The sequence below is a fragment of the Sus scrofa genome, chromosome 7 (assembly GCF_000003025.6).
Source record: "Sus scrofa isolate TJ Tabasco breed Duroc chromosome 7, Sscrofa11.1, whole genome shotgun sequence".
Taxonomy (NCBI): domain Eukaryota; kingdom Metazoa; phylum Chordata; class Mammalia; order Artiodactyla; family Suidae; genus Sus; species Sus scrofa.
The window spans coordinates 90,304,848-90,330,419 of NC_010449.5; the positions used below are offsets into that span (position 1 = coordinate 90,304,848).

General features: G+C 37.6%; 1 protein-coding gene and 1 long non-coding RNA gene across 4 annotated transcripts in view; one reads left to right on the forward strand and one right to left on the reverse strand.

Annotated features, from left to right (window-relative positions):
- Nucleotides 1-25,572, reverse strand: part of LOC102162169 — a 58,713-nt gene that overhangs the window by 17,358 nt on the left and 15,783 nt on the right. For 2 of the 3 annotated variants that reach the window (XR_002346143.1, XR_002346144.1), the window contains exons 2-5: nt 17,328-17,741; nt 16,124-16,275; nt 15,876-16,030; nt 4,668-4,986 (exon numbers count right to left, since the gene is read on the reverse strand). This is a non-coding gene — a long non-coding RNA (uncharacterized LOC102162169). Of the gene's footprint in view, nt 1-4,667; nt 4,987-15,875; nt 16,031-16,123; nt 16,276-17,327; nt 17,742-23,949; nt 24,043-25,572 lie in introns of those variants that run through there. The other variant, XR_002346145.1, reaches the window with a different exon arrangement.
- C7H14orf53 (chromosome 7 open reading frame, human C14orf53) lies at nt 17,504-20,640 on the forward strand. The gene is made up of 3 exons (XM_021099930.1): nt 17,504-17,606; nt 18,293-18,343; nt 20,535-20,640. The coding sequence occupies exons 1-3, from the start codon at nt 17,520-17,522 to the stop codon at nt 20,634-20,636; spliced, it is 240 nt and encodes a 79-aa protein (XP_020955589.1). The 5' UTR covers nt 17,504-17,519; the 3' UTR covers nt 20,637-20,640.

Sequence of the window (25,572 nt, forward strand, 5' to 3'; positions counted from 1 at the left end):
GAAACAGAAAGCTTAACTGTGGATTCCTGACTCTGAACCTAATGTTTGTTCTCTCCACTATTCTTCTAGTAGGGAAGGATTTTTTCCTTTCTTGAGTCTGCTATTCAGTAGCACCAAGAGAATATTGAAATGCAAAATAAGAACATTAAAATGGCCTTTAGAATTGGATAGACAAGAGACATGTTTAGTAGGCAGAGTTTATTAAAAACAGGGTCCATATAAACCTATTTTTATGAATTCAGAAACTAACAGCAAGTTAAAATTAGAGGAAAATAATAAATATCCACAAAACAAGTTTCATCTTTGTATACCCTAATGATAGAAGACATAGGAAATTTTTACCTTAAAAAAGACCAGACTATCTTTAAATAACTAAGAGTAAGCAGTAATAAATTATAATCCATCTGATAAATTTCTCAAAACAAAAATACATTCAGCTTGGACTCAATACTCACTAGGGATTTTTTTCAGAATACTAAATTTGGAAGCAGGGCAGAGGGAGGAGGCAAGTAATATATAAAGTGATTAAATTCTGAGCCTGATTTAAAAAAAAAGATAGCAAAAAGAACTAGTGATGCAATAATAGCCTCAGGGATTTAAAAAGAGTTCCTCAAATATATCTGGGGGTTAAGAAACACTGGAGAGAAAATAGGCCCATTAATAAATGACAAATGAAATGAAATGAGATTTTGAAATAGTTGGGATACTGAACTGCTTTTTTTTAAAGTAGATCTTTTAACAAGGAAAACAGAAAAGGGGATAAAGACAGAGAAGCAACAAGATTTGTCAGCAGAATGCTGATAAATAAATAGCAAGCAAGGGAATTCAGTCTTGTAAAAAATAAGGATTTTCCAAATCAGCAAACTTGAAGGATATGCCTTCTACTAGGGATAAGAAAGAATTGAATCATTTATATTCTGAACCACATTTTCTCTTGTATCTTCATCTATCCAGGATGGTCAAACCATATTATCAGCCCCAGAAACTACATTAACTCCATGAAAATCACCAGGATTGTGTTCTCACTTCTAATATCCTCAAGTAATTTCATATGCTTTTAACAAATATTATTTGCTAGTTCCAAGTCTGTACTAGGTACTGTGAATACAAAGACTGAAAAATTAGCACCTATTCTAAATCACCCAGCTTACCTCTAAGTTTTGTTCAGGATGCCTCTTGCCTTTCACCATGCACACTCACAACATCGACTAAAAGCATACAGGTTATTTTTTTCCTTTGTATGACATTTACTTATCTTTATTCGTAAAGCGAGGACTCTTAAACTAAATACACATGACCTTAAACGAACCAATCATAACCCTGAAGCTCCCAGAAAGCCAATCAACTTTCTTCTAAAACTCATTAACAGTTGTAATTGAAAAAGTAACTAATACATATGGTTAACACTTCAGACTCTCGAAAGGAATATATTTTAATATATAGTTAAAAGGAAGTATTCCTCTTAACCTAAATCACCAGACCCCTTCCCCAGAAGTGATGGCTATGGAATTATTTTTATAGTAGTCTTTCATATTACTTTTCTTTCTTTTTTTTTTTTTTTTTTTTGTCTTTTTGCCATTTCTTGGGCCACTCCTGCGGCATATGGGAGGTTCCCAGACTAGGGGTCTAATCGGAGCTGTAGCCACCGGCCTACGCCAGAGCCACAGCAACGCGGGATCCGAGCCGTGTCTGCGACCCACACCACAGCTCAAGGCAACGTCGGATCCTTAACCCACTGAGCAAGGGCAGAGATCGAACCCACAACCTCATGGTTCCTAGTTGGATTCGTTAACCACTGCGCCACGACAGGAACTCCCCATATTACTTTTCATGTGCAAACATCGGTGTATGAATATATTTTTTAGAAGAAATTATAAACAAGCTGATTTTAAACCCTATTCTACATTTTGCCTTTTTTAAAAAGTTACAATGTATCTTGAGTAGCTTTCCATATTAGTACATATAAATTGTTATAATAACTGTATTAAAAACTAACTGCATAATATAGCATTTTATTGTACAGATTACTATAATTTACTTAACAAGTTTCCTATATTACACATATTGATTGCTTCCTCTCTTTTACCATTACGGCCAACTATGTTATTTATGCATCTATAAAAAGGAGATAATAATATACTTTTGTGCAGCGTTAATGCAAAAATTAGATAATTTATGTGAAAGCACCTAGAATGCCTAGCACATGTTAGGCATTTTTTTATGTGTGTTAACTAAATGAATGAATTAAATGAGGGAGCAAATGAACCAACAATACTCCCTGTCTTGTTTCCTGTCCAATGACAGTCTCCACCTCCTAGCATGAAAGATTTATGATAGTAGGGCTTGTCTGTCTTTGTTCACTGCTGAATCCCTACAGCCTAGAATAGTGCCTTGCGTACAGTAAATGTTTAAATGAAATAGGTTAATGAATTAATATCATTAGCCACCATTCTTTCTTTCCTGTGACTCAGTTTTAATTTTGAGATAAAAGGGCCTACTTAAGATGAGAAATGGCACAACCTTCTTTCAAGAGAGATTATTTTTAAATTGACCCTAAGAAAAGTTAAAGAGCAAGGCCACTCCCAGATGAGTTTGGGACACTGGCAAACTATCCTACCTGCCCACGATAGTGTCATTTGGAAGGAGGTTGCAGTGTTAGCAGCTTTCATAAGCCTCTTGAGAGGTCATTACTGGCAGAAATTTTGAAAGTGATTTTAATTACATTCAGAAAAGAGGAATAGGTGGAACACCTACCCAGCTCTGCCTCCAAGTGTGAAGCCCAGCTCGACTACCCTTGTTGCCCTATCCAAGGGATGAGCCCACTAAAGACAGCCACCATTTGTGAATTAATCATGATTTTAAAATATAGATCACAGTCCAGTCAAGAATTTCCTTATAATGACATTATGCTCAATAAAATTGCTTTCTTAATTTGGAGAGAAAGATTTGGAGAAATGTCTCAACCTTGGGTGCACCACGGGAATTTGTTTCATATAGGAGCGTCATCTGTCTGTGTGTTGCCAAAAGAAAAAAAAAATTGACAACCACTGGTCTAGGGTTTTTTAAGTCACATGAGAAAAAGTTGGTCAGATTTCTAGAGCCATTAATTGCATATCTGGGACAAGCAGTCTTAAGTTTGAGAATGATGTTATAACTCAATAAATTGTGTTAGGCCTCACTTGGCTCACTGTCAACTTGTTCTCATATTCAGACACATACAGCTGGGAAGTCATCAAGTAATTTTCGGTACAATACTGTACTTTCTTCAGTCCTTACTCCTCGAATGGAAAAACATGCACCCCAAAGTGGAAAGTGAATTCTGAATGCAGAACAAGAATCTTTTAAGTCCTCTTCCCATTGCTGTCCCTTCCCATAACCTCACAAAGACATTCACTATCAATTCCCAACTTCTACAAAATTCTACCCCACACCCAACCCATGAGTCTATTTCCCCTCTTCCCCACTTCCCTGATGGCATCATCAATCTGCTCTATCCTCTATACATATGGTGCCTTGGGTGTATAGTTTTCCCTTCTTGACTTCAATGCTGATTGAAACAGATACATGTTATTGTCAGAATTATCTCCAAGTGACTTTAAAAGGTTTTGTTCTGTTTTTTTAATTTTATATATTTTTAAAATTAGATCTTTCAATATTTTCTTCCTTTTTCATCATACTATCAGTATATTCTAGTTTAAAAATAGACTGATTCTATAGTAAGAAAAAAGTTTTTAATTTTGAAATTTCTACATGCCCATTAGAGAAATAGAAGAAAATTAAAATTACTGAGAACACCTTGATTTTAGTTCATCTTCTTCAGTATTCTAAACATACACATATATACACACATACTTAGACTATGCTGTTTTGTATTCTTTTTTATTTTACATTGTGTTTTGAGTATTTTCTCTTTTTACTAAATACCTTTCAAAGTAAGATTTCTAATGCTCATTGTATTCTGTTGTATGGATAAAATTTATTCACCTATTCCCCTATTGTTAGAAATTTAGATTGTTTCTCATTTTTCATGACTTTATAATGAATGTTTATTAATCTTTGCATCTATGATGTGTCCTTACGATAGGTCACTAAAAATTAGAACTCCTGAGCTGAAAACTATAAGCATTTTCCTAAAACTTTATGAAAAATTTCAACTGTACTCCAAAGTAGAGAGACTAGCATAAATGAATTTCCCCAACATATTACCTCAAAGCCAACATCTATCAAAATTTTTGCAATATCTTTCTTTTTTTTTTTTTTTTTTCATGGGCATACCCAAGGCATATGGAAGGTCCCAGGCCAGGGACTGAATCTGAATGGCAGCTGCGACCTACACTGCAGCTGTGGCAGCACCAGATCCTTTAATCCACCTGACAGGCTCAGGATCAAAACCTCACCTCTGCAGGGACCTGAGCCACTGCAGTCAGATTCTTAACCTGCTGCACCACAGCAGGATCTCCAATAACATCTTTAAAGTTATTAATATGCAATATATTGTCTAATTACTACTTTCACCAGCTCTGCGAAGTTGTACCAATTATCACTTTCACCAGCAGTGTGAAGTTGCTACAGGTATTCTAACCAGTATTGAGTATTTTCAGTATCTAATTTCTGCTGGTTAATTTGGTCAGCCATTTTAAACCTACATTGTCAGAATCTGGCATTACCTTGTCCCAGCGTCCAGTTCTGATCCTTTGAGAATTCATGTCATCCCACAATGCAGTTTCTGTTTTTCAAGATTGTTGATCTTCAGTTGAACAAGGAGTTCAGACTCCATCTGACAGTCCTTCAGCCTCTGGAGGCTCAGCTCTCTCTCTCTTTGAGAGTATCCTCCATGTACTTGGAGGTACAACTAACTGATCATCCCATTACTCATCAGGACTCACTGTGAGTAATGATGATTGAAGGTTGTTGGCAGCTTCTAATCTCATTCTAACAGTTTCCATATGTCAGCTATCTTCAAGGTCTGCATCTTTGCTGAATACACTAAAATTTAGAATATATAATTAAACATTACTTATTGTATGCATTATCAGAACTACGTTGGTCTATTTATAGAGAAATTGAAAATCTCACCAGCTTAATACTTTTATTTGATGCTAGATGTTCACAAAGAATTATTATTGTGGTTGTTATTATTGTATAAATAATATAATGGCTCTATGTTGTACTGAAAGATCATTAAGATGAGAATAAAGAGTCAAAGTGCAGACTTGACTCTATTATTTATTGGTTGTGTACTGTTAGGTTAGTTTTAAAATCAAGATTTAATTTTGCTCTACTTTACTAAAATCCCTTCCAGTTCTAAAATTCCACAACTTAAAAATGTCTTAATATAATTCATTACCCATTTGCTATTTTAAAATGCACTTTAAAAAATGATAGATGGCATAGTAGTTATTATTACATTATCTGTAGGAGTAAGGCAAGTCACCTAGTGGTATGCTGCTGATAAATGTTTAACAGCTGGCTTTCTGGGAAAGAAAGCCTTGATATATAGCATTGCCCATAATGTAAATAGGCCTATCATAGGTGATTTAAAGCTACCAACTTGAAATCACTGACAACAGAATTGGGAAGACATAGGCACAGTTGTCTCCCAAGCTAGTGTGAGTTGGCTCTGGCACACCGCTAATCCTACACTTAAATGGGATTTCAGGTACACTCCACCGACCTGCAAGCAACAGGAAATCTAGCTGCCAGTAGCTTAAACAACGAAGGCATTTAATATTTTCATGTAATAAGAAATCTGGAGGTAAGTGGCTCGAAGGTGGTTTTAGCAGTTCCACTTTGTCAGGGTGCTGGGTTAGTTTCTTCATAATTGTCTTGGCCTTCTACCTTATTGGACAATAGCTACAGTACCTCCAAACTTTCTATCCTTGTATGATAGTGTTCAAAGTAAAAAAGAAAAGTTAAATATAAATTGTCCTTTTTTTCTCTCCCCTTTAATAAAAAAAAAGACAGATTTTGCCGAGAAACCCCAGCAGTCTTCCCCATAAGTTTCATTAGTCAGGACTGAATGACATGTCCATACTTAAATCTATCATTGGCAAAGAAGTTCCGACCAATTGTGATTCCAGCTTTGGGACTGGACACAAAGAAGAAAGAGGAAGTAGCATTGATATAGGCAAACAACGGTTTCTGCTACACGCAAAAAGATTTCAAGCTGAAAACGCTGATGTTTTCAACCATCAATTCCAATTCAATTTGATAATTATTGAATCTGTTCAATGGGCAAGACAAAAGAATGGGTCTGTTTCTCTTTCATCACAATCACATGCTCATGAGTGGCTTTATAGAGGACTTCCCAGAAAAGCCATTAATATGCTTAAACTTTTTAAGCTTTTTTATGTTCCTAGGGCAATGCTATTTTTAAACGCCAATCCATATCATAACTTAACTTCTGAAGAACTTTTACTTAATTGATATGAGCCTCTTAAATTAAGCTTTGTGACCATTTGGACACAGGAGTTAACAGTCCTCAATGAATTAAAAAATTTAGAGTTAGCATCTATTTTAGGACCTTCAGTGACTCAGGACTAGGTCACACACTTCATTTTCTTTTTTACTAAATGCTGCTTGGTTTACAGATACACGTAAGTTTATTATACATGTACCCAAGTAATGACATTTCATTTATTTAAAATGATCCTGTAGTTCAGAAATACACACTGTGGTTCAGAGTGTTTGATGCCTCATGACATTCAGATAATTTACAACAGTATACCCAAACTGAAATTGGAAAGGGAGTCTGATTTGGTATATTAAACACATTTCTGAATAAAATTTTTTGTGCATGGAAAGTAGCAGCTTATAAAGCCAACTTTGTCACCCAGGAGTACACAGCTTTTAAAAAACACACTCCCTGCTCAGACTTTGCTTCTTTATAGTTCCTAATTATCATTTATAATCCTCTAATTACTTTGCAAGTACAAATGAAAAACTGAAAAAATGCTGCAATACAGAAGAAAGGCTTAATAACAGGATTAATAGCATATCTTATTTTTAGTATTTGATCATTGAAGCAGGATAGGTGACAAGGATATGTAATTTGGTGCTTATTTTTTAGTGCCTAAAACTATACAGGGTTATTATTAACTTTAAGAATTTATGGTAGAGGGGGAGTTCCCGTCGTGGTGCAGTGGTTAACGAATCCGACTAGGAACCATGAGGTTGCGGGTTCGGTCCCTGCCCTTGCTCAGGGGGTTAAGGATCCGGCATTGCCGTGAGCTGTGGTGTAGGTTGCAGACGCGGCTGGGATCCTGCGTTGCTGTGGCTCTGGCGTAGGCCGGTGGCTACAGCTCCGATTCAACCCCTAGCCTGGGAACCTCCATATGCCGCGGGAGCAGCCCAAGAAATAGCAACAACAACAACAACAACAACAAAAAGACAAAAAGACAAAAGACAAAAGGCAAAAAAAAAAAAAAAAAAAGAATTTATGGTAGAAGGATACTTTAGGTTGTTCCATTTTGTTTTTTTGTTTGTTTGTTTTTTCAGTTGAGGGAGTATATCAGCCTATATGAACAGCTAAACCAGAATTGGGGAATTCTCTTCTCAGTCTAGACTACTGAGCCTACTTCTGATTCAGGTTATGCAATATGACTAGATTGTCTAATTTGAGATGCATTATATACCCCTAATCCTTTACAAATATTACATTTTATCTATGTAATACTTTGTATGTTCCCCCATAATACCTAACAATGAATGTCAAAAAATATCTGTTGTTTTGGGGTTTTGGTTTTCATTTTATTTTGAAGAGTGTTACCTCTGTCATTCACTCTCTGACACTCTGAATATAAATCAAGTTAAGAAATAAGATCAAACTGGCATTTCATATAATTTATGTAAAACATTGCTTGAATTACTGGAACCTAAATGCCTTCTTTAAAAGCAATCATTTTGGAGTTCTGTTTTGGTGGCTTAGGCAGTTAAGGATGCATCTTTGTCACTGCTGTGGCTCAGGACTGATCCCAGCCCCAGGAACTTCCACATGCACAGGCCTGGTTCCCCCTAAATAAAAATGTTTAAAAAAATAAAAGTGATCATTTTAATTTGAGGAGGAAAAAAATCACACACACAAAAAGAAAAACTTGGAAAGTACAAAACTTAAAAAGAAAGGGGAAAAAAAAGATTGATTATTTATCCTGAATTGAGGCTTCAAAATGGCAGTCTGCAGGCCCAACGAACCTCCTAAATATGTTTTTTGGTTTGTGCAACATTTGAAACACAAGGGGTGACAGTAATTCCCATCGTGGCTCAGTGGTTAACGAATCTGACTAGGAACCATGAGGTTGCGGGTTCGATCCCTGCCCTTGCTCAGTGGGTTAAGGATCCGGCGTTGCCGTGAGCTGTGGTGTAGGTGGCAGATGCGGCTTTGATCCCAAGTTGCTGTGGTTCTGGCGTAGGCCGGTGGCTACAACACTGATTAGACCCTTAGCCTGGGAACCTCCATATGCCTCAGGTGTGGCCCTAGAAAAGGCAAAAAGAAAAGAAAAAAAAAAAACTCAAGGGGTGACAGAAAAATTCAATTCCATTTTCTCTTGAAAGTCATTAAGAATTGGCAGGATTAGCATCTGCATTTTCAGCTGGAGCTGAGTGGTGGCTGCCATCCCCACACTCATCATAGACTGGCCTCTGCTGCCTCTACCCCTGCCACTTAGTGAGCTCCAAGTTTTACGCTGACAGCTTTTCTCATTTAAGGCACCTCCCTGCATGGGCATGTAGCTCTGCCCTGAAAGCAGTCTCTCACCTGGGAAGCAGGTAGGGGCTGCTCCTCCCCTTGCCAGATATTGCACCAGAGGGACCTTATTACTGAGATGTGGTATTTTTTTCTAATTTACAAAAGGAGATCCATGGCTGGCAGCCCTTGTAAGATCCTTGTCTGTGTCTGGAAAGTCCTCAGAGCCAGGATTTTATCATCTTTGTCTCATTTGACTTTATAACCCTGAGGTTGGGCAGCTCTAGAATATATAGTTGAATTTTTAAAATATAGAACAAATAAGTAATTCTTAAATACATATCCCCACTCTCAATCCTCTACCAAACATTATTTTCAAAGACCCTCAAATGATTTAAGGTATATCTGAAGGAACACTGGCACAGCACCTTCATAGTCACCCGCCAGTGGGATTTGGACCTCCCTTAAGGTGAATTCTACAGATGTTGTATCTCCTTATTCATTGGTTACACTGCTCTGTATTAAGAGAGTCTACTTTTCCTGTTTGCTATGAACTATAATTCCACAATAGAACTGAAGCCTGGGCACCCAGCTAGCCCCCAAAGTCCATCTACCTTGTCCTACCCACCCCTACTGTTTCCCCAGGGATACACTTGAAATCCCAATATGCCTTGCCTCTGAGTACACCCAAAATATAACAGTAAATTCCATCAATCCATTCTCTACTCCACAAGCAAAGCCAATTGCCTTTACAGATATGCACACACACAGGCACATATATACAAACACACATATAGATGAATAAAACTATGAAATATTTTGGTTCCAATCTACTGTATCCCTATGTCTTTAAAACATATACAAAAAACTGATTTTTCCATTTGCTTATTTATGTTCCTCTAGAAAGGATCTGAAGTTATTTATCAAAATAATTAAAAAGGAAGGAAGTTATTTGAAAGATCAGGACAAAGAAAAATATTAAGTTAGAAGGTCATGAGCAGGGATTAGGACCCAAATGTCCAAAGTCACAAAATTATCTCTGAGATTCCTAGTAAATCAGAAGAAAATAAAAACAAAACTAGTTTAATGATTTATCCCTAAGGAAAACTACCTACCAGTAGTTCCCCAAAGAAGCAACACTTTCTTCTTTAGTACCTAATTCTGAAAGGAATTTATGATGTGTGGTCACTTGTGGGCAGCAGTGGCGGCCAGGGAGAGTTAGTGATGGACTAGTGTCTTGGATAATCTTCTCTACACATGCAGAAGTCTTCATAAAATTTTCTCAAGGCATCCCAAGTGAAAGATGAAGGTGTGACACAAAATATGACTCAGAGGAAGCAGTTCTACAGATGGGCCAGAAAAAAATGATTCAAGTAGGCCCCTTTCTGCTGATGCATTGTGATCTGAGAAGAAACCTTGAAGTGGTATTTCTCAAAGGTCAGTCCACAGATCACATATCAAAATCACCAGGGAGTGCTTGTTAAAACTGCTTTCTCCAGATTACAGAATAGCAAACTCTGGGGCAAAAGCCTGGAAATCTGCAGCTTTTACGAATTTCCTGGGGGATCTTAAGTTCATCAGAGCCAAGAACCACTGCCCTAGGCTTTAACTTTTTTTTTTTTTTTGCTTGTCAATTCTAAAAGAATTTTGAAAACTAGGAAATTATGTATCATTTCACATGTTTTTAGGTTGACATCTAAAATTTTTATTTTAATTACTAAGTGGTTAAAAATTTTCTGAAGTACTATAATACTGACATTTTCAAGTAAATCTTTGGATATCACTTTAAAATATATACTATTAATCTTAAAACCCCATATCCAATAAAATCTAAATACATGAACAAGCTCTTTTTGAGCAGTCAAAATTTTTGTATTTCACCTTGAACTTGAATTTTCCATCCCATCTTTCCCACAGAATTTTATTCAAATACAATGTATTTTTTTGCTTGAAGTCTCTTGTTATCACCCTATCATTCTTCTCTGCAAAATATGTATGTATATTGAAATTTTATTTTTTTATTTCCTGTGACCCTGTTTCTAAATGTTAAAATTTATAATTATTACTAGTACCTGCTGACAAAAAATAGACATTTTCATAAATAATTTTTAATTATAGAAAATTATTTTGGAAATGTTTCTATTAATTTGATGGGTATACTGTTTTTCCCCCTATTTAATTCTCATATTCATAGGTGAATATTATTAATGGCTGGAATAAGACAGTCTTCAGCATCAATTTTATTCACATTTTTTGCTTTACATACAATACTCATTGAGAAAACTTGTTTACACAAATAAGTAAATAGTAATGGACGGTGTTTTGTTATAGAAGTATCGCTCAGATCTTTGAATGCCTTTTGAATTATAAGCCAAAACCGATGTAGTAATTTATCATCAAAATTTATATTTAATAAATTTAAGCTGACAATTTGATTAGGTTGCTCTTCAATTTTGTTGAAAGCAAAGAATTGGAAGCCACAAATCCTGCAAAAGATTTTGTAATCCAGTCCTTAATAATCATTCACTCTCTTTAACCCCAACACCACTGTTTTGAATTGTGGATAGTTTAATGCCCTTGAGTTTTTTACACACCCCCGAAGTAAACCACTGAAGTAAGATAAGTGAGCCACTGAAGTAAGATTTGAGGTAGTTGAAAGGTATTCTATTTTAATAAGTGTAAACTGTGATTAGGAGAGAGAGGAAAAGCCATCAAAAACCAAGGGGCGTTTTCAGGCAGATCCTTTTCAGTAAAAGAGTACTTGGAAACCTAGGATCCAGCAACATTCCGTGAAAACTACCCTTGTCTCCACATTTTTGAAAAGTCTTAATGAAAGTTCATATACCTCAGTTTGATGACCATTGTACTGTATCTGGAAACACTGAGTGAATACATTACTTTCAAAAAGACCTCAACGATCTCACAGAGAATTTAAGAGTTCTGAAAGGCAGTTTCCATCTTTTTAACTACCTGGATTCACTGCAAATGTAGATGCAGCCTAGCCTGGGACAGCTATAGCAGGGATTAAGGTGAAGCAGACAACAAGATGGTCATAACAAACACAGGGAGATGGGAGTGATCTTTAAGAGCCCACAAGTTTTTGCTATTATGATTTCGCCAGCACTTCTCTCCTCATTTTAGTTAGTGGAATTCTTATAATCTCCTCAGGGGTTGAACTGGCTCTGGGTCAGAAAGGACCAGAAGGTCCTCATGTTTCTTCCCTGAGTCATTCTGTAATTTTGTTGCTACAACCAAAGCTGGGGTTAGAGGAAGATAGGAAGACTCTTTTTTTTCTTTTTCTCCTTTAATATGAAAATAATTGCCTCTGCTCTTGGAGACCTAGCTTCATTAGACTAATCTGATTTTCTACTGGTAAAACTAACACAAAAATGCTATTGCTCTGAGTTCTCTAATTATAGAGCAATCACACTTTTTCTTAACAGATGCTAAAATCAAATGCTATAATGTTGGATGAGGTCATTGTGAATACCTTGTTATAAGACCTATTTTGAGGTACCACATGAATTTTGGTGAATATTATGCAGTGACAGGAAGCAACAGAAAGTTCACTGTAGAAAAAAAATGATGAATTGCCACTAGCATTTGTCTAAACAATGAGGTTCCACAAGCTATTTCATACGAAGTATGTCCACAGACTGTAACCTGTTCTTCTATCACAAACTCCTTAAATTCAGCCCCTTCCAGATTTCCCCTCTTAGCCATCTCCTTCTTTATTTTCTTCCCTGCATTGCCTGAATGAGATGGTCCACCTTTTGATGGATTCTCTCACAGTACTCTCAGCCTCCTTACTCCCCTGAACTTCTGCTTATCCATTCTGCCAAGTAGCAGCTCAAACCACCATCTGCTCTCTCTACTATTGCTTCTAGTTTGCCAAGTACTGCTGGAGAAATTGTATGACTGCTGATTCATGCCATGACAAGTCCACAATTCCCAAACTCACCTTAACACTTAGCACTACTTGGCAATCCTTTCGTTCTTGTTTGTTTGACTTCCTTATCCACCACTCAGGTGCTATGCTAAACCTCAAGTCATTACTCTTCCAAAGTTTCCTACCATGCTTTCTTTTTTTTTTTTTTTTTTTTTTGTCTTTTTGCTATTTCTTGGGCTGCTCCCACGGCATATGGAGGTTCCCAGGCTAGGGGTCGAATCGGAGCTGTAGCCACTGGCCTACGCCAGAGCCACAGCAACGTGGGATCCGAGCCACATCTGCAACCTACACCACAGCTCATGGCAACGCCCTACCATGCTTTCTTAATCAAGAGATGATACCTACTTCAGGAAAAATTACTGTTCAACTTCCTTCCTTTCCACTTCTAACAGTCATCTATAGTTTCACCCTCCCTACCTCTGTCCCACAGATAGTGTGTCAATTATCCCCCTTTGTTGAGTGTTTTCTTTTTTCTTTTTTGTTCCCCCTGCAGCATGCAGAGGACTTGATGTGGATCTCAGTTCCCAAACCAGGGACTGAACCCAGGACACAGCAGTGAAAGCACCACATCCTAACCACTAGATCACAAGGGAATACCCACAAGAGAATCTCACTTTAAACCTTGGGGGCTTTTTTGGTTTTTTTTTCGTTGTTTTTTTGGTTTTAAGCTCTTTAAGTCTGTGTACATTATTACAAGGCAAAGACAAACATTCTTCTTGAAAGTCATATTCCAAGTTGAAGAAACAGGCATCAGAATGTTAGGAAATTTAAGTTGCTGATCAGCTATAGAAAAGAGCACATCAGAATAGCAAGTGTTCTACTTTCAAACATTCCCAACCAAGGGCAGAAAGGAAGGTGAGTTGGGATGCTGCCGGCACATTAAATGTTTTAAAATTCTAACATAATTCTGCCAGCCAAATGTCACAACATGAAATTTAAGGAGGTCATCTTTAGTGATCAATGCCATTTTTGTCCTCTATTTACTACCACCTGCCACATCTGCAGTCTAAAAAGCTGCTGCTAATAATTAGTATATTTTGTTCCTTCTTTTAATTGTGTGGAGTTTGCTCACTTTCATTTAATTCAAACTTTTCATGGGAAATTTCAGGGCAACCAATGTGAATTACATTATGCTTTACCTGATATGGCTATTTTAAATTAATGTCATATTATGCTAGCTTTCATACAGAACCTACAAGTGATATATAGATATAGATATACATAGATATCGATATAGATACACTTTAGAAAAAGTATTTGTAGGGACTTCCTAAAGAGAGGTTTTGATGTAGAAGGTACTTAAGAGAGATATTTATCAGAGGCAGACCCAGGTTTTTTGGGGCTCTAAAGTGTATATAATTTGGGGAGTTCTCTCTTTCTAAAAAAAGAGTACAAAATTACAAATACAGAATGAGGTACAGGGCCTTTTGAAGAAGTCTATGAAAATGAAGGACTCTGAAACTTAAGCTTCATCAGTTTCACATGAGTCAGCTTTTTTGTATTTGACCACTTGCTTAGGACATTAAACAATCTTTAAACCCAGACTGTCCAAAAATTCATTAAAATTTAAATACCTAACATGAGCTATGGACCTCACATAATATTACATTTCATTCTCACAACAAACCTCTTAATTTCCCACTCTAATTTTTACAAAAGTGGAAACTGAGACTTAGAGAATTTAGTAACTTGCTCACAGTCAATTCACTGTTCACAGGGAGGCTGAGATTCAAACCAAGATCTGACAAACTAAATCTTGCATTATTTTCACTACAATACTTTGCCTGTAAGGTTTCCCCAAAGACAAAGGGTTTTTGTTATTTTGGAGAATTCCCCTAGAAAATGACTGAAAATGCTCAGTTAATAATTGAAATTGATGTGACTTAATTCTTATTTGAAACATCATTAAAAATGCTTCCCTAAAATTGTATTTAAAGGGCATAAACAAATGTATAACTCTATGGGTTATCTTCTGATCACTAAGTGACTTAGATGAAAACAGGAGATCTTTGGGTTTAGGAGAAATGAGACTCTAATAAAAAGAAGGAAAAGAAGGTAGAATTGGAATCTGGAGGTAAGTCTAGAATTACAAACTCTCAGGAAAGAACCTGACTGTGAAATAACATATTGAGAGTATGGATCTTTTACAAATTATATCCTCTTGTTACACGTCCTATATAATTCTACCTTGCCATTGTGATAGATCAAGTTTTTTTAAAGAGAGGAAAATAATGACAATTGCCTCGTGTGTAATATTATTCAATATTATATCCACACCTTGTGTTTGCCAGTTTGGCTTTTTTTTTTTTTTTTTTTTGGCCACTCCACAGCATATGGAGTTCCAGAGCCAGGGATCAGATCCAAACTGCAGTTGCAACCTACACCGTAGCTGTGGCAACACCGGCCTTTAACTCACTGTGCCAAACCGGGGATCAAAACTTGTGTCCTGGCTCTGCTGAAATGTTGCCCATTGCACTGCGCCACAGCAGGAATTCCTGGCCTCCATTTTTAAAAAATGCATATGAGAGATATCCCCTTCTCTTCTTAAGACCCCTGGGAGGTGGATGCTTTGTCTTTATCTTTTCCTCACAGAACTCAGCACTGTGCCCTACAGATAGTAGGCCTTGCTGTGGAGGTCAGTTGCCATGGAAGATGGTCTTCAGGAGTTATTTTTAACAAGCCACCAATTTCTAACACAATAGAATCACATAACATAGATGTATTTTGGCTCTATCCTAGTCAATCAAAGATTTCAGAATAAAGCTTTTGGCATCGGTTAAAGTTAGGCAAGAATGGATCAGAATTTTTTTTTTTTTTTTTTTTTTTTTTTTGCTTTTTTAGGGCTGCACCTGTGACATACGGAGGTTCCCATGCTAGGCATCTAATCGGAGCTACAGCTGCTGGCCTACACCACAGCCACATCAACACCAGATCCCAGCCGTGTCTGTGACCTACACCACAGCTCACTGTAGCTCCGGATCCTTAACCCACTGAACAAGGACAGGGATCGAACCTGCAACCTCATGGTTCCTAGTCAGATTCGTTTCCGCTGTGCCATGATGGGAACTCCTGAACAGATATAGTTAGTAGTATTTTCAGTCAACAAGTTGTCACTGATGCTGGAGTTGCTTAAAAGACCTTTTAATTCTGTGTTCTTAAGGCCATTGTGACCTCAAGCTGTAGCTAAAATCAGTCCAATGCAAGAGGAGTTTCAAGAACAGCAGCACAAAAAAATGATTACTTAACTGAATGGAACAAGAAGGTTCATATTTTCAAGGATACGTTTTTATTCTTAGAGTAGAAGTTTTCCTCAAGATGACAAGTGCTTCAAACTCTCCAGGATCTTACTTATCCTCAAAAACAAGGTGAATCTCTGACGGAAGATGCCAAGTGGTAACTACCTAGGAGGGAAAAGAGGGTCTCTATTATTAGCCCAGGCTAAACACAGATGTGGTGTCTCCTCCCACAGAAATTCTAAAATAGATGACACCTACCTGAAGGAATTGAATGAGGACTTAAAGCTAAGGAAGCAGGAACTTCTAGAGATATTAAAACCTCTAGAAGATAAGAACAGTCTATTATTCCAGAAGCTGATGTCTAACTTGGAGGAAAAACAAAGAAGGTAAGGGTTCCCAGTTAGGATTTCCTAGAGGGAAAAAGCCAGGAGAACTTTAATCTATAGGATTAGTAGTGATTTACATTACATTTTTAAAAAAGCTTTAAAAATTTATCCATAGTAGGTAAAAAAAAAAAACTGTAACCATAAAATCAGAGTAATAAAGACTCCTATAGTTTCTTTTAGTAGAATTAAAGATGACTCATTTCATCTCACAGGGCTACCATTATTATTCTTCTTCCAAAGAAACAGTTAAGAATCTTTAATACCTTCAGTCTATCATGGTCACACAGATTCATGATTGTGGAATCACCTTAGGACTGATGACTGCTCTTCCCATGCCAAGCAGTAAGTGGTAATCTTTTCTGGGCTTCGAAGTCCTCTGGATTAGGGTCTAGCCTTGCTAAATGTACTAGGCAATTATGGTCTTAACTCTATGCTAGCGCACTTATTGTTCCTAGGATCCACCAACTCTCCTCTTTTTCCTTTCTAATCTCTGGGAATCTCACCTTAATGTGTCTACCTTTACCATAAGCATCTCAGGGAGCTAGACTTTTGGAAAGCAAAAGCCAGGCAGAAACGTGTGTTCAAGTACCAGTTGTTGTAACCCAGAAACTCAAACCTCTCAGGGCAAAAGAACACAAAGTCTCACTTCTCTGCTTATAACTACAGAGGAAAAGGTACAAAGGACATAAGCATAAGTTAATTAATACCTTTAAAGAATATGCTCTCTTGCATTCATAGACTTCATATCAATTCAGATTTTGTTAGAAATTGCTTGATGGCTTCATTCTCTAGAGGCTACCATAAGGATATATGCGGTTTCTCCAACTAACTCAAATGTTTTTATGTGGAGAAGTAAAGTGGGCAGAGATGGTCGTAAGGAGTATTTCTGAGATATATCCTGAAGGCAATAGGTTCTTCAACCTCTTTCCTCACAGAGGCAAAAAAAAATGCCCTTTTCTACCCCAAGGGTCATACACCAAAACACTCTTCTGAAGGGGTGGAGAGGAGTCTCACTAGCTTTTGGAGACCTAAGTTTTGACTATGACAGAGCACAAAATTCATTATAGAGCACATACCTAAGGCAAATGTCAATGAGGAATGAAATTGTCCTTTGGAGATCCTGTCTGTCCAGAGGACTTCCATAACCCCTGCGATTTCAGCCCCATTTTCCTCCCATGGTAGAATAGTTTTTACCAGATCGTAGAATATTAATATTATTCTTTAGGAAGTATTCTGGTTTATGATCTTTTCTTCCTAGTCTGCAGATCATGAGGCGGATCATGGCAGGGAAGGGGAATGATGACTCCGCAGTCATCAAGCTCATTAAGGAAGCAGAAGAGATGAAGCAGAATCTGGTAAGTCAGGGACACTCCAGGGGATGGTCTTCAGAACAGGACTCTCAGTTTCATTACTGTCAGACAGAGTGTTCATCTCTGGCAGTTGGTACTCCAACACTCAGATGTCCTTGGTCTAGAAAGTCCAGGGTGATCCTAAGGGAATCAGATAAAATGTTGGGAAAAATATGGATTAGCTAGCAAAAATTCTATTTCTTTGACTTAAAAAAATTTTTTTTTCATCTAAAGGTTAATGAACACAAGCATATTAACCCTTCACATTTCAAAAGAAACAGAAAATACCAAAATAAAGAAAAGAAGTTGCTCTGAGAGAGTCTCGTAAGATTTTTAAAAATCAACAATGTAAATTAAAGGGTCTTAAAAATTAGAAATAAGTGGTCTCGGCCCCAGAGAAACTGCCTTATGATCAGAACATCCTAAATGTTGCGAGTGTGAGGAACTCATTGTCATATTGATATACCACAATTGCCATAATTCAAGTTATTATTATAAATTGTTATTATTTTTATCATCTTCATCAAACTCATCTCTCATATTCTTGGGTTTGGGGCTAGGCCCATTTACTGCCTTCTTCTGTGGTTTTAACCTGCCTCTGGCCCCTATCCCCCCATTGCACGTAATTTCTTCCAACTTTAATAACAAATCAAAACATATTTCTGTTTGTTTGGGTTTTTCCCCTCCAACAGGAAAGGAAAAACAGGATGCTTCGGAAGGAAATGGAGATGTTATGGAACAAGGTGTGTGTGCCTCTAAGGATCTCTTGAAAGTATCTGTCTTACAAGCTGTAATGCAAAAACTTTCTTTTTTCTGCTCCACATCCTCATTTTTTCATGTCTCCTTTCACCCAGGCCTCATTCCAATCCACAATCCATTCTTTGCCAGCAAAGTGATCTTATTTGAAACAATAAAAGTATTTCACTCTTTTGGTTTTTTTTTTTTTTTTTTTTTTTTTTTTTTTTTTTTTTTTTTTTTGCTTTTTAGGGCCGCATCTGTGGCATGTGTAAGTTCCCAAGCTAGGGGTCTAATCAGAGCTGCAGTTGCTGGCCTACGCCACAGCCACAGCCACAGCCATGTGGGATCTAAGCCATAACCTGGTTCTTGCCCATCTCTCTAGTTTCCTTTCATAGAAGTCTGCCCCTCCCACACTGGCCTCCACATGCCAAGACCTTTTCTATCTCAAGACTTTTGCTCTTGCTTTATCCATGGACTGTAATGCTTTTTCTTATTGTTGGCTCATTCTCATCCTTCAGTATCTGCTTAAATGTCACCTTGTCAGGGAAGCCCTCCTTATTCACTCCATCTAAAACAGGGCATCACCCCCCCTCCTCCTACTTTCTATTACACAACTCTGTTCATGTCCTCCATAGCACTTTTTATAATATAAGCTCATTATTACTTTTATTTTATCATTGTTTTCATTATCTTACTTGTTTCTTGTCTCCCTACCCTGTTCTGGAATACGTGCTCCTCCAGTATCTTGATTGCTTTGTCCTTCTTGGAATCCCTACCATGTAGCTCAATGCTTGGCACATAGTAGACAAAGTTAAATAAATAAATGAATGAATACCTAATTCTAATTCCCCTGTGATTTTGCAACAATCACTGCATTGTTTAAGATAAAAATAGTGTGGCTTTTTGCTAGGAAACTAGGCAGGGGTAGAAATTCCTTTGTGAACTAAATCTTTGGGTTCTGAGTGCTTTTTCACACACGATGAGGCTAGAATAGCAGATTGTCTTGTGATATAAACAGATGTGAGTGTGATCTCTGACTGATTTTTCCACCTCACCTTTACACAAATAATTAGGATACTATCAAGCTCTGCATCTTATACTGAGATCTGCTCCTAGTTCTCAGTGGCAGCTACACATCAGTTCTATGAAATTCTAGTTCCTGAGTTCTTGAGTCCTAGTGATAGGAAATATGCCAGCACCACTCATTTGTCAAAATCCAGTTTCTCCAGACCTCCGATTGGAGATCTGGATTGTGATTGACTTTCCCACACATATTTTTAGACAATGAGAAATGGGGAGAAAAGATCATCATGCCTAATGGTTAAGAACACAAGCTTCAGGAGTTCCCGTCGTGGCGCAGCAGAAATGAATCCAACTAGGAACCATGAGGTTGCGGGTTTGATTCCTGACCTTATTCAGTGGGTTAAGGATCTGGTGTTGCTGTGAGCTTTGGTGTAGGTCGCAGACCTGGCTGGATTTGGTGTGGCTGTGGCTGTGGCTGTGGCGTAGGCTGGCAGCAACATCTCCAATTAGACCCCTGGCCTGGGAACCTCTATATGCCTTGGGTGCAGCCCTATAAAGACAAAAGACAAAAAAAAAAAAAAAAAAAAACAAACCACAAGCTTCATAGTCCAAGAGATTTGGTTCAAATTCTCCTCCCTACTTTCCTACTTGATTGACCCTAAACAAATGACTTAACCTCGCCAAGTCTCAGTTTTCTTATCTATAAAATGGAAGTTAAAAGAGTTCTCTTGTGGCGTGGTGGGTTAAGGATCCAATGTTGTCACTGCAGCTGCTTGGATCACTGCTGTGATGTGGGTTCAGTCCCTGGCCCAGGAATTTCCACATGTTGCAGGTATGGCTAGCAAAAAATAGTTAAAATAGTCCTGCAAGGATTAAATGAGCACGTTTGTAATGTAGTAGTGGAAATGAGTAGAGTCATGTAGTAAGTAGCTTACAGTAGTGATTGGCATATCATAAAGTGTCATTTAATAGTTTTTATTGTTATCAGGTACACTCAAGGGACCAAAAGGAAGGGCTTATTTCATTCTGAACCTCCTTTGGTAGTACACATTTCGTGTTAGGCCATGAGAGGTTGCTGACTGGCAGGAACCAAAAGCCTTGACCCATATTGGCTTTCTACTTCCCCTAAGAATTCCAGCTGATTTGAAGCTTTACCAAAATGTCTCTCCATAGACATTCAACACAGAAGAACTCGGCGATCAACCCAAAGCACCACAGATAAAGAACAAAGCAGACTTGCAGGATGGAAAGGCAAGTGGACAACATGGTACCTAGAATTTCAAAGTGGATGTCACACAGATGGAAACAGCCTGTTGACAATCAGGGCTACCTTGGGTAAACAAATAGGTAGAATCAGGGCCTTAGGGGTATATTAGATTTACTGTCTGCTGAGACATTGCATTTCTTTCCTGGGACCTCTATTCCTTTAGTTTTCTTCTTTCATCCCAGGCTTCCAAAACCCCCTCAACATCTAGGAAGACCAAGAATGAACTGGAGACCTTGTATACAGAGAAAGTGAAGGAAATAAAGAAGGTAGTATGATCTTTCCGAACATTAGTGGCTTTTAGAGCTGATAGATTAGAAATCTTAAATGTTGCAATAATCTGCCTAAACTATGGTGTTCTCCTGAACTGATACAAAATTTTATAGATCTGGTTCCCTTGGGATATTATATTTGAGTCAGAGTGACATTGCAAGTTTCTGGGAAATCATTTTACTAAGGCAAAGTGGGAAAATCTGTATCGTTAAAAACAAGTTTGAGGTAGCTAGGCGATGTCAGAACACTTGTTCATTTGTTTTTGAACATTTATTTAGAGATACTATGCTTGTATCTAATCTTCCTGCAACCAACTCATTGATAGAAAATTATACTGTTCATTTAGCTTTCAGGTTTTGGAGAGTGGGTTTTACAGGTGGGGCCAATTAAGAGAACTGTGCAGTTGAAACCAATATACTAGTGAATCTGTAACACCATAATTTTGCTATAAAGTCTTTGCAGCATATTGAGAAAACTGATTTCTGATCTCAATTTACTTTGTTACCAGAGGCTCTTTCTTCCACCAGGAAAAGCAGCAGAAGAAAATGGAATGGGTCAGATATCAGGAACAACCCAACATCATTCAGGTACTAAGTCTTCCAACACTGAACACAGGGTACAATTTCATTCATATAATATAAAGACTTCTAGTTTCCTAATGTTAAAACTGATCCCTGCTTCTAGATTACCAATTGTTCTGCTAAAAGAAATGTTTTGTGGGAAGATGGCTAGAGAGACCTAGCTCCAGCTTCACCTTGAGTATAGCAGTTTTTTCTTATGATCTTGATTTTGTTCTGTTTGAAATGGGAAAAAAAAAAATCACAAATCCTTTCTGTCCAACTTTTAAGACTGAGCATGATAAGATCATTTCAACATTATAGGAGTAATTTTGAAAAATGTTCTCTTATAGAATGATTTCAATGGAAAAGTGATTGTGCTGAGAATTGAAGCCTTGAAGAACTACCAGAAGGCCAATGATCTGAAGTTATCACTGTATATACAGCAGAATTTTGAGCCAAAGCAAGCATTTTTGGATCTTCCTGAGTCCCAAGGTAGGTAGAATATCATAGGTACACATTTTGAGGGTTGTTTGTTTTACATTGGAGATCCCATTACTGTGATAACACAAAGTGATAACACAAAGCCTGGCACATAGTAAGTTAAATGTTAATAGTGTTATAATAATGTTATCATTATTATCATGGTGATTATTATTATACTGAAGCTCTTACATCAAGATAAGAATTCTTCTGGAGAAAATAAAAATTTCCTTTGTAAAGACTAAGTAATGTGTTGCAAATTTAGCATAGGCAATTGATACGTAGTTGGCATCTGATAAAATACTCCCCACCTCCTCCCGTCTCCTAGGAATTAGAGTTGTTTGATCTCACAAATCTTGCTGGCATAGACTCTGCTACTTCAGAAAAGAGGCCAAGGAGATAGATATCTGACAGTGGTTGTGATTTTTACCAATCCAGATATTCCTGTTGGAGTTTCGGCATTTTCCCACCCTAAAGAATTTATGGCATCATTACAGGAAATCGTATAGCTTACCATAAAAAAATAATAATAAAGGAATGACTTCTAAGGGTCGGGAAGAAAAGGCTCTTAAATGTTCAGGGATCTATAAGTCAGAACTCTGTAATTTTTAAGAGAGATGTGCCATGAGAGATCATGGCTAAGGGATGCCAATGTTTTTGTTTTTGTTTTGTCTGTTTGTTTTTTAGGGCCGCACCCAAGATGCATATGAAAGTTCCCAGGCTAAGGGTCGAATCCGAGCTACAGCTGCTGGCCTATGCCACAGCCATGCAGGATCCTACTAGCTGCATCAGCGACCTGCATCACAGCTCATGGCAATGCCAGATCCCTGATCCACTGAGTGAGGCCAGGGATCGAACCCACATCCTCATGTATACCAGTAGGATTTGTTTCCACTCTGCTATGATGGGAATTCCTGGATGCCAACGTTTTATCAATATTAATATGTATGTCTCTGATTTCTTCCCATCTTATTCCATAAAGGCTTGATTAGCTTATAACATAACACACAGCACAAAGCTTAAATAAACAGATGAATAAATCGAGGGAGTGGGAGGCATCGGGAGCTTGGGCTTATCAGACACAATTTAGAATAGATTTACAAGGAGATCCTGCTGAGTAGCATTGAGAACTATGTCTAGATACTCATGTTGCAACAGAACAAAGGGTGGGGGAAAAATGTAATGTATACATGTAAGGATACCTTGATCCCCTTGCTGTACAGTGGGAAAATAAAATAAAATAAAAACAGATGAATAAATCAAGGCAAAGGGAAAATAAGTTGAAGCCAGGTAAATACAGAAAAATGTATAATGAAGTACTATATAGTTGATTCAGGTAGACTTCAAACTTGATTCTGAATTTTCCAGAAAAAGAAACCTGGATTTATGGTTTCCACAAAATAACAATAAACCAACTGCTCAGAAGAAACGTAGCTTTTTTTTTTTTTTTTTTTTTTTTTTTGTCTTTTGAGGACCACACCCTCAGCATATGCAGGTTCCCAGCCTAGGGATCTATTCAGAGCTGTTGCTGCTGACCTATGCCAGAACCACAGCAACGCCAGATCCAAGGCGAGTCTGTGACCTACACCACAGCTCACAGCAACACTGGATCCTTAACCCACTGAGCTAGGCCAGGGATCGAACCCACATCCTCATGGTTCCTAGTTGGATTCGTTTCCACTGTGTCATGATGGGAACTCCAGAAGAAACATAGCTTTTACTGGTACTGAGACAAGGGAGAATTCTCTTCTCTAGGTCTTATCATGGGGATAAGACACATTATATGTGTCATAAGCTAATGTCCTCAGCAATATTTCTGAAATTAAGTTGGAATCTAAACCTCCTTGGCTGTTTCTTACCTGCCCCTTGGCACAATCTGATAAATTATTAATTTGAATTTTTTAAAGTGATGAATCACCCTAAGATGATTTGGTTCAGGTACATAGCACTCTGTTGGTCTGACTTGAGCCATATTTAAAATTCAGAAAATCTAGAAGACTATAGGACCTACCTATGCCTCACCCAGTGTTCCATTCATGTTTTTCTCTTAGCTATTGCTTTGATAAGAATTGGAAAGCAGAAAGCTTGAGGTTTTCTTCAGTAAGAACCTGGAATACAACCAGAAGCAGTATAAAGTCATTAAGATGCAAATTAAAAAGATAGAGGAGGGGAGGGTTATGAGGGCGACAGATCCATGTCTTATTTCATTTAAAATTAGCTGGAAGTCATCTCGAGGGATCCATAGAGTAAGGAGCCAACAGTCTTTTAGCTCCAGATTCAAATCAAGCCAAGATAGTAAATAGTGAAGCGTTCCATTCAGTGTGATCAACTCAGAAGATTTTTGTTTCCCTTGCTTGTAGAACCCTCAGTCTTTGAACTCTGAACTAGAACGGCCCACAGATCCACGCTTTCTTTTCTCTTCTCTCTTCTTATGCTTTTGGAGAATTAAGTGACAGGTCACTAAATGTTCAGTTCCCACAATGAATGTAGCCACAGATGTGACTGACCCATTGCTCATGTGTTTTATTAAGTGGACATTCATCGGGCACTGACTATAGGCCAGTTTCATTTCCTAACACACACATATACAAAATCTTTGGGTTTGTTTGAACCCAAGTGAATCTGAAATCTAGGTCCTAGATTTTGGTTATTATTAACATATGTATAAGCTGGCATTTGATTATTGAAAAGAAAAGAAATATTAATTTTCTTCATAGAAGTATTTTTAAAGTAATTATGTTAAGATATTATTATCAACAGTGATATGATAGGGAGATGATTTGGTATTGCTCAGTGTTTCCCAACTTGTATGTCACTTGGACTATTTATTCAATATTTTTCTGTTTATATTGACTTTAATTTCTTAAATGCTTCCTTGAGAAAAAAATTGTATTACTCTTTTAAGTGAAAAACCAGGGAGTTCTGTTGTGGCTTAGTGGGTTGAGAACCCAGCATAGTGTCCGTGTGAGTGGCCTTGCTCAGTGGGTTAAGGATCTTGCGTTGCCATAAGCTGTGGCACAGGTCACAGAGGGAGCTCAGAGCCGGTGTTGCTATGGCTGTGGCATAGGCCTGCAGCTCCAATTCCAACCCCTAGCCCAACTCGTATAGGAACAGCTGTAAAAAGAGAGAAATACCAGAGTTCCTGCTATGGTACAGTGGGTTAAGAATTCAGCTTCAGCAGCTCAGCTTTGATCCCTGACTCAGCACAGTGGGTTAAGGGATCTGGCATTGCTGCAGCTGTTGTGTAGGTCAAAGCTGCAGCTCAAATTCAGTCCCCAGTGAAGGAACTTCCATATTCTGTGGGTGCAGCCATTAAGAAAGAAAAAAAGAAAAAGAGAGAGAAAGGAAGGAGAAAGAAAGAAAGAACGAACGAACCAGTGTAGTTTTCTATAATAGAAAGTAAGTGTAATAAATATACAGAAAACAAAATTTTAGCATTCTCACAAGATGGTGAAGCCTAAGGTCTGTTTTATCTTTATTAGGAAGTGAGATTAGCAAGATGCAGTGAGTTTTAAAGAAAACCAGCACCAAATTGAAACTTTTCTCCTTGATGTCATCAAGGCATCAAGTTTGAAAGAATCAAAAAGGAAATAATTTTCTCACTGTGATATATGGTATTTAAAGGCTGTGTTCC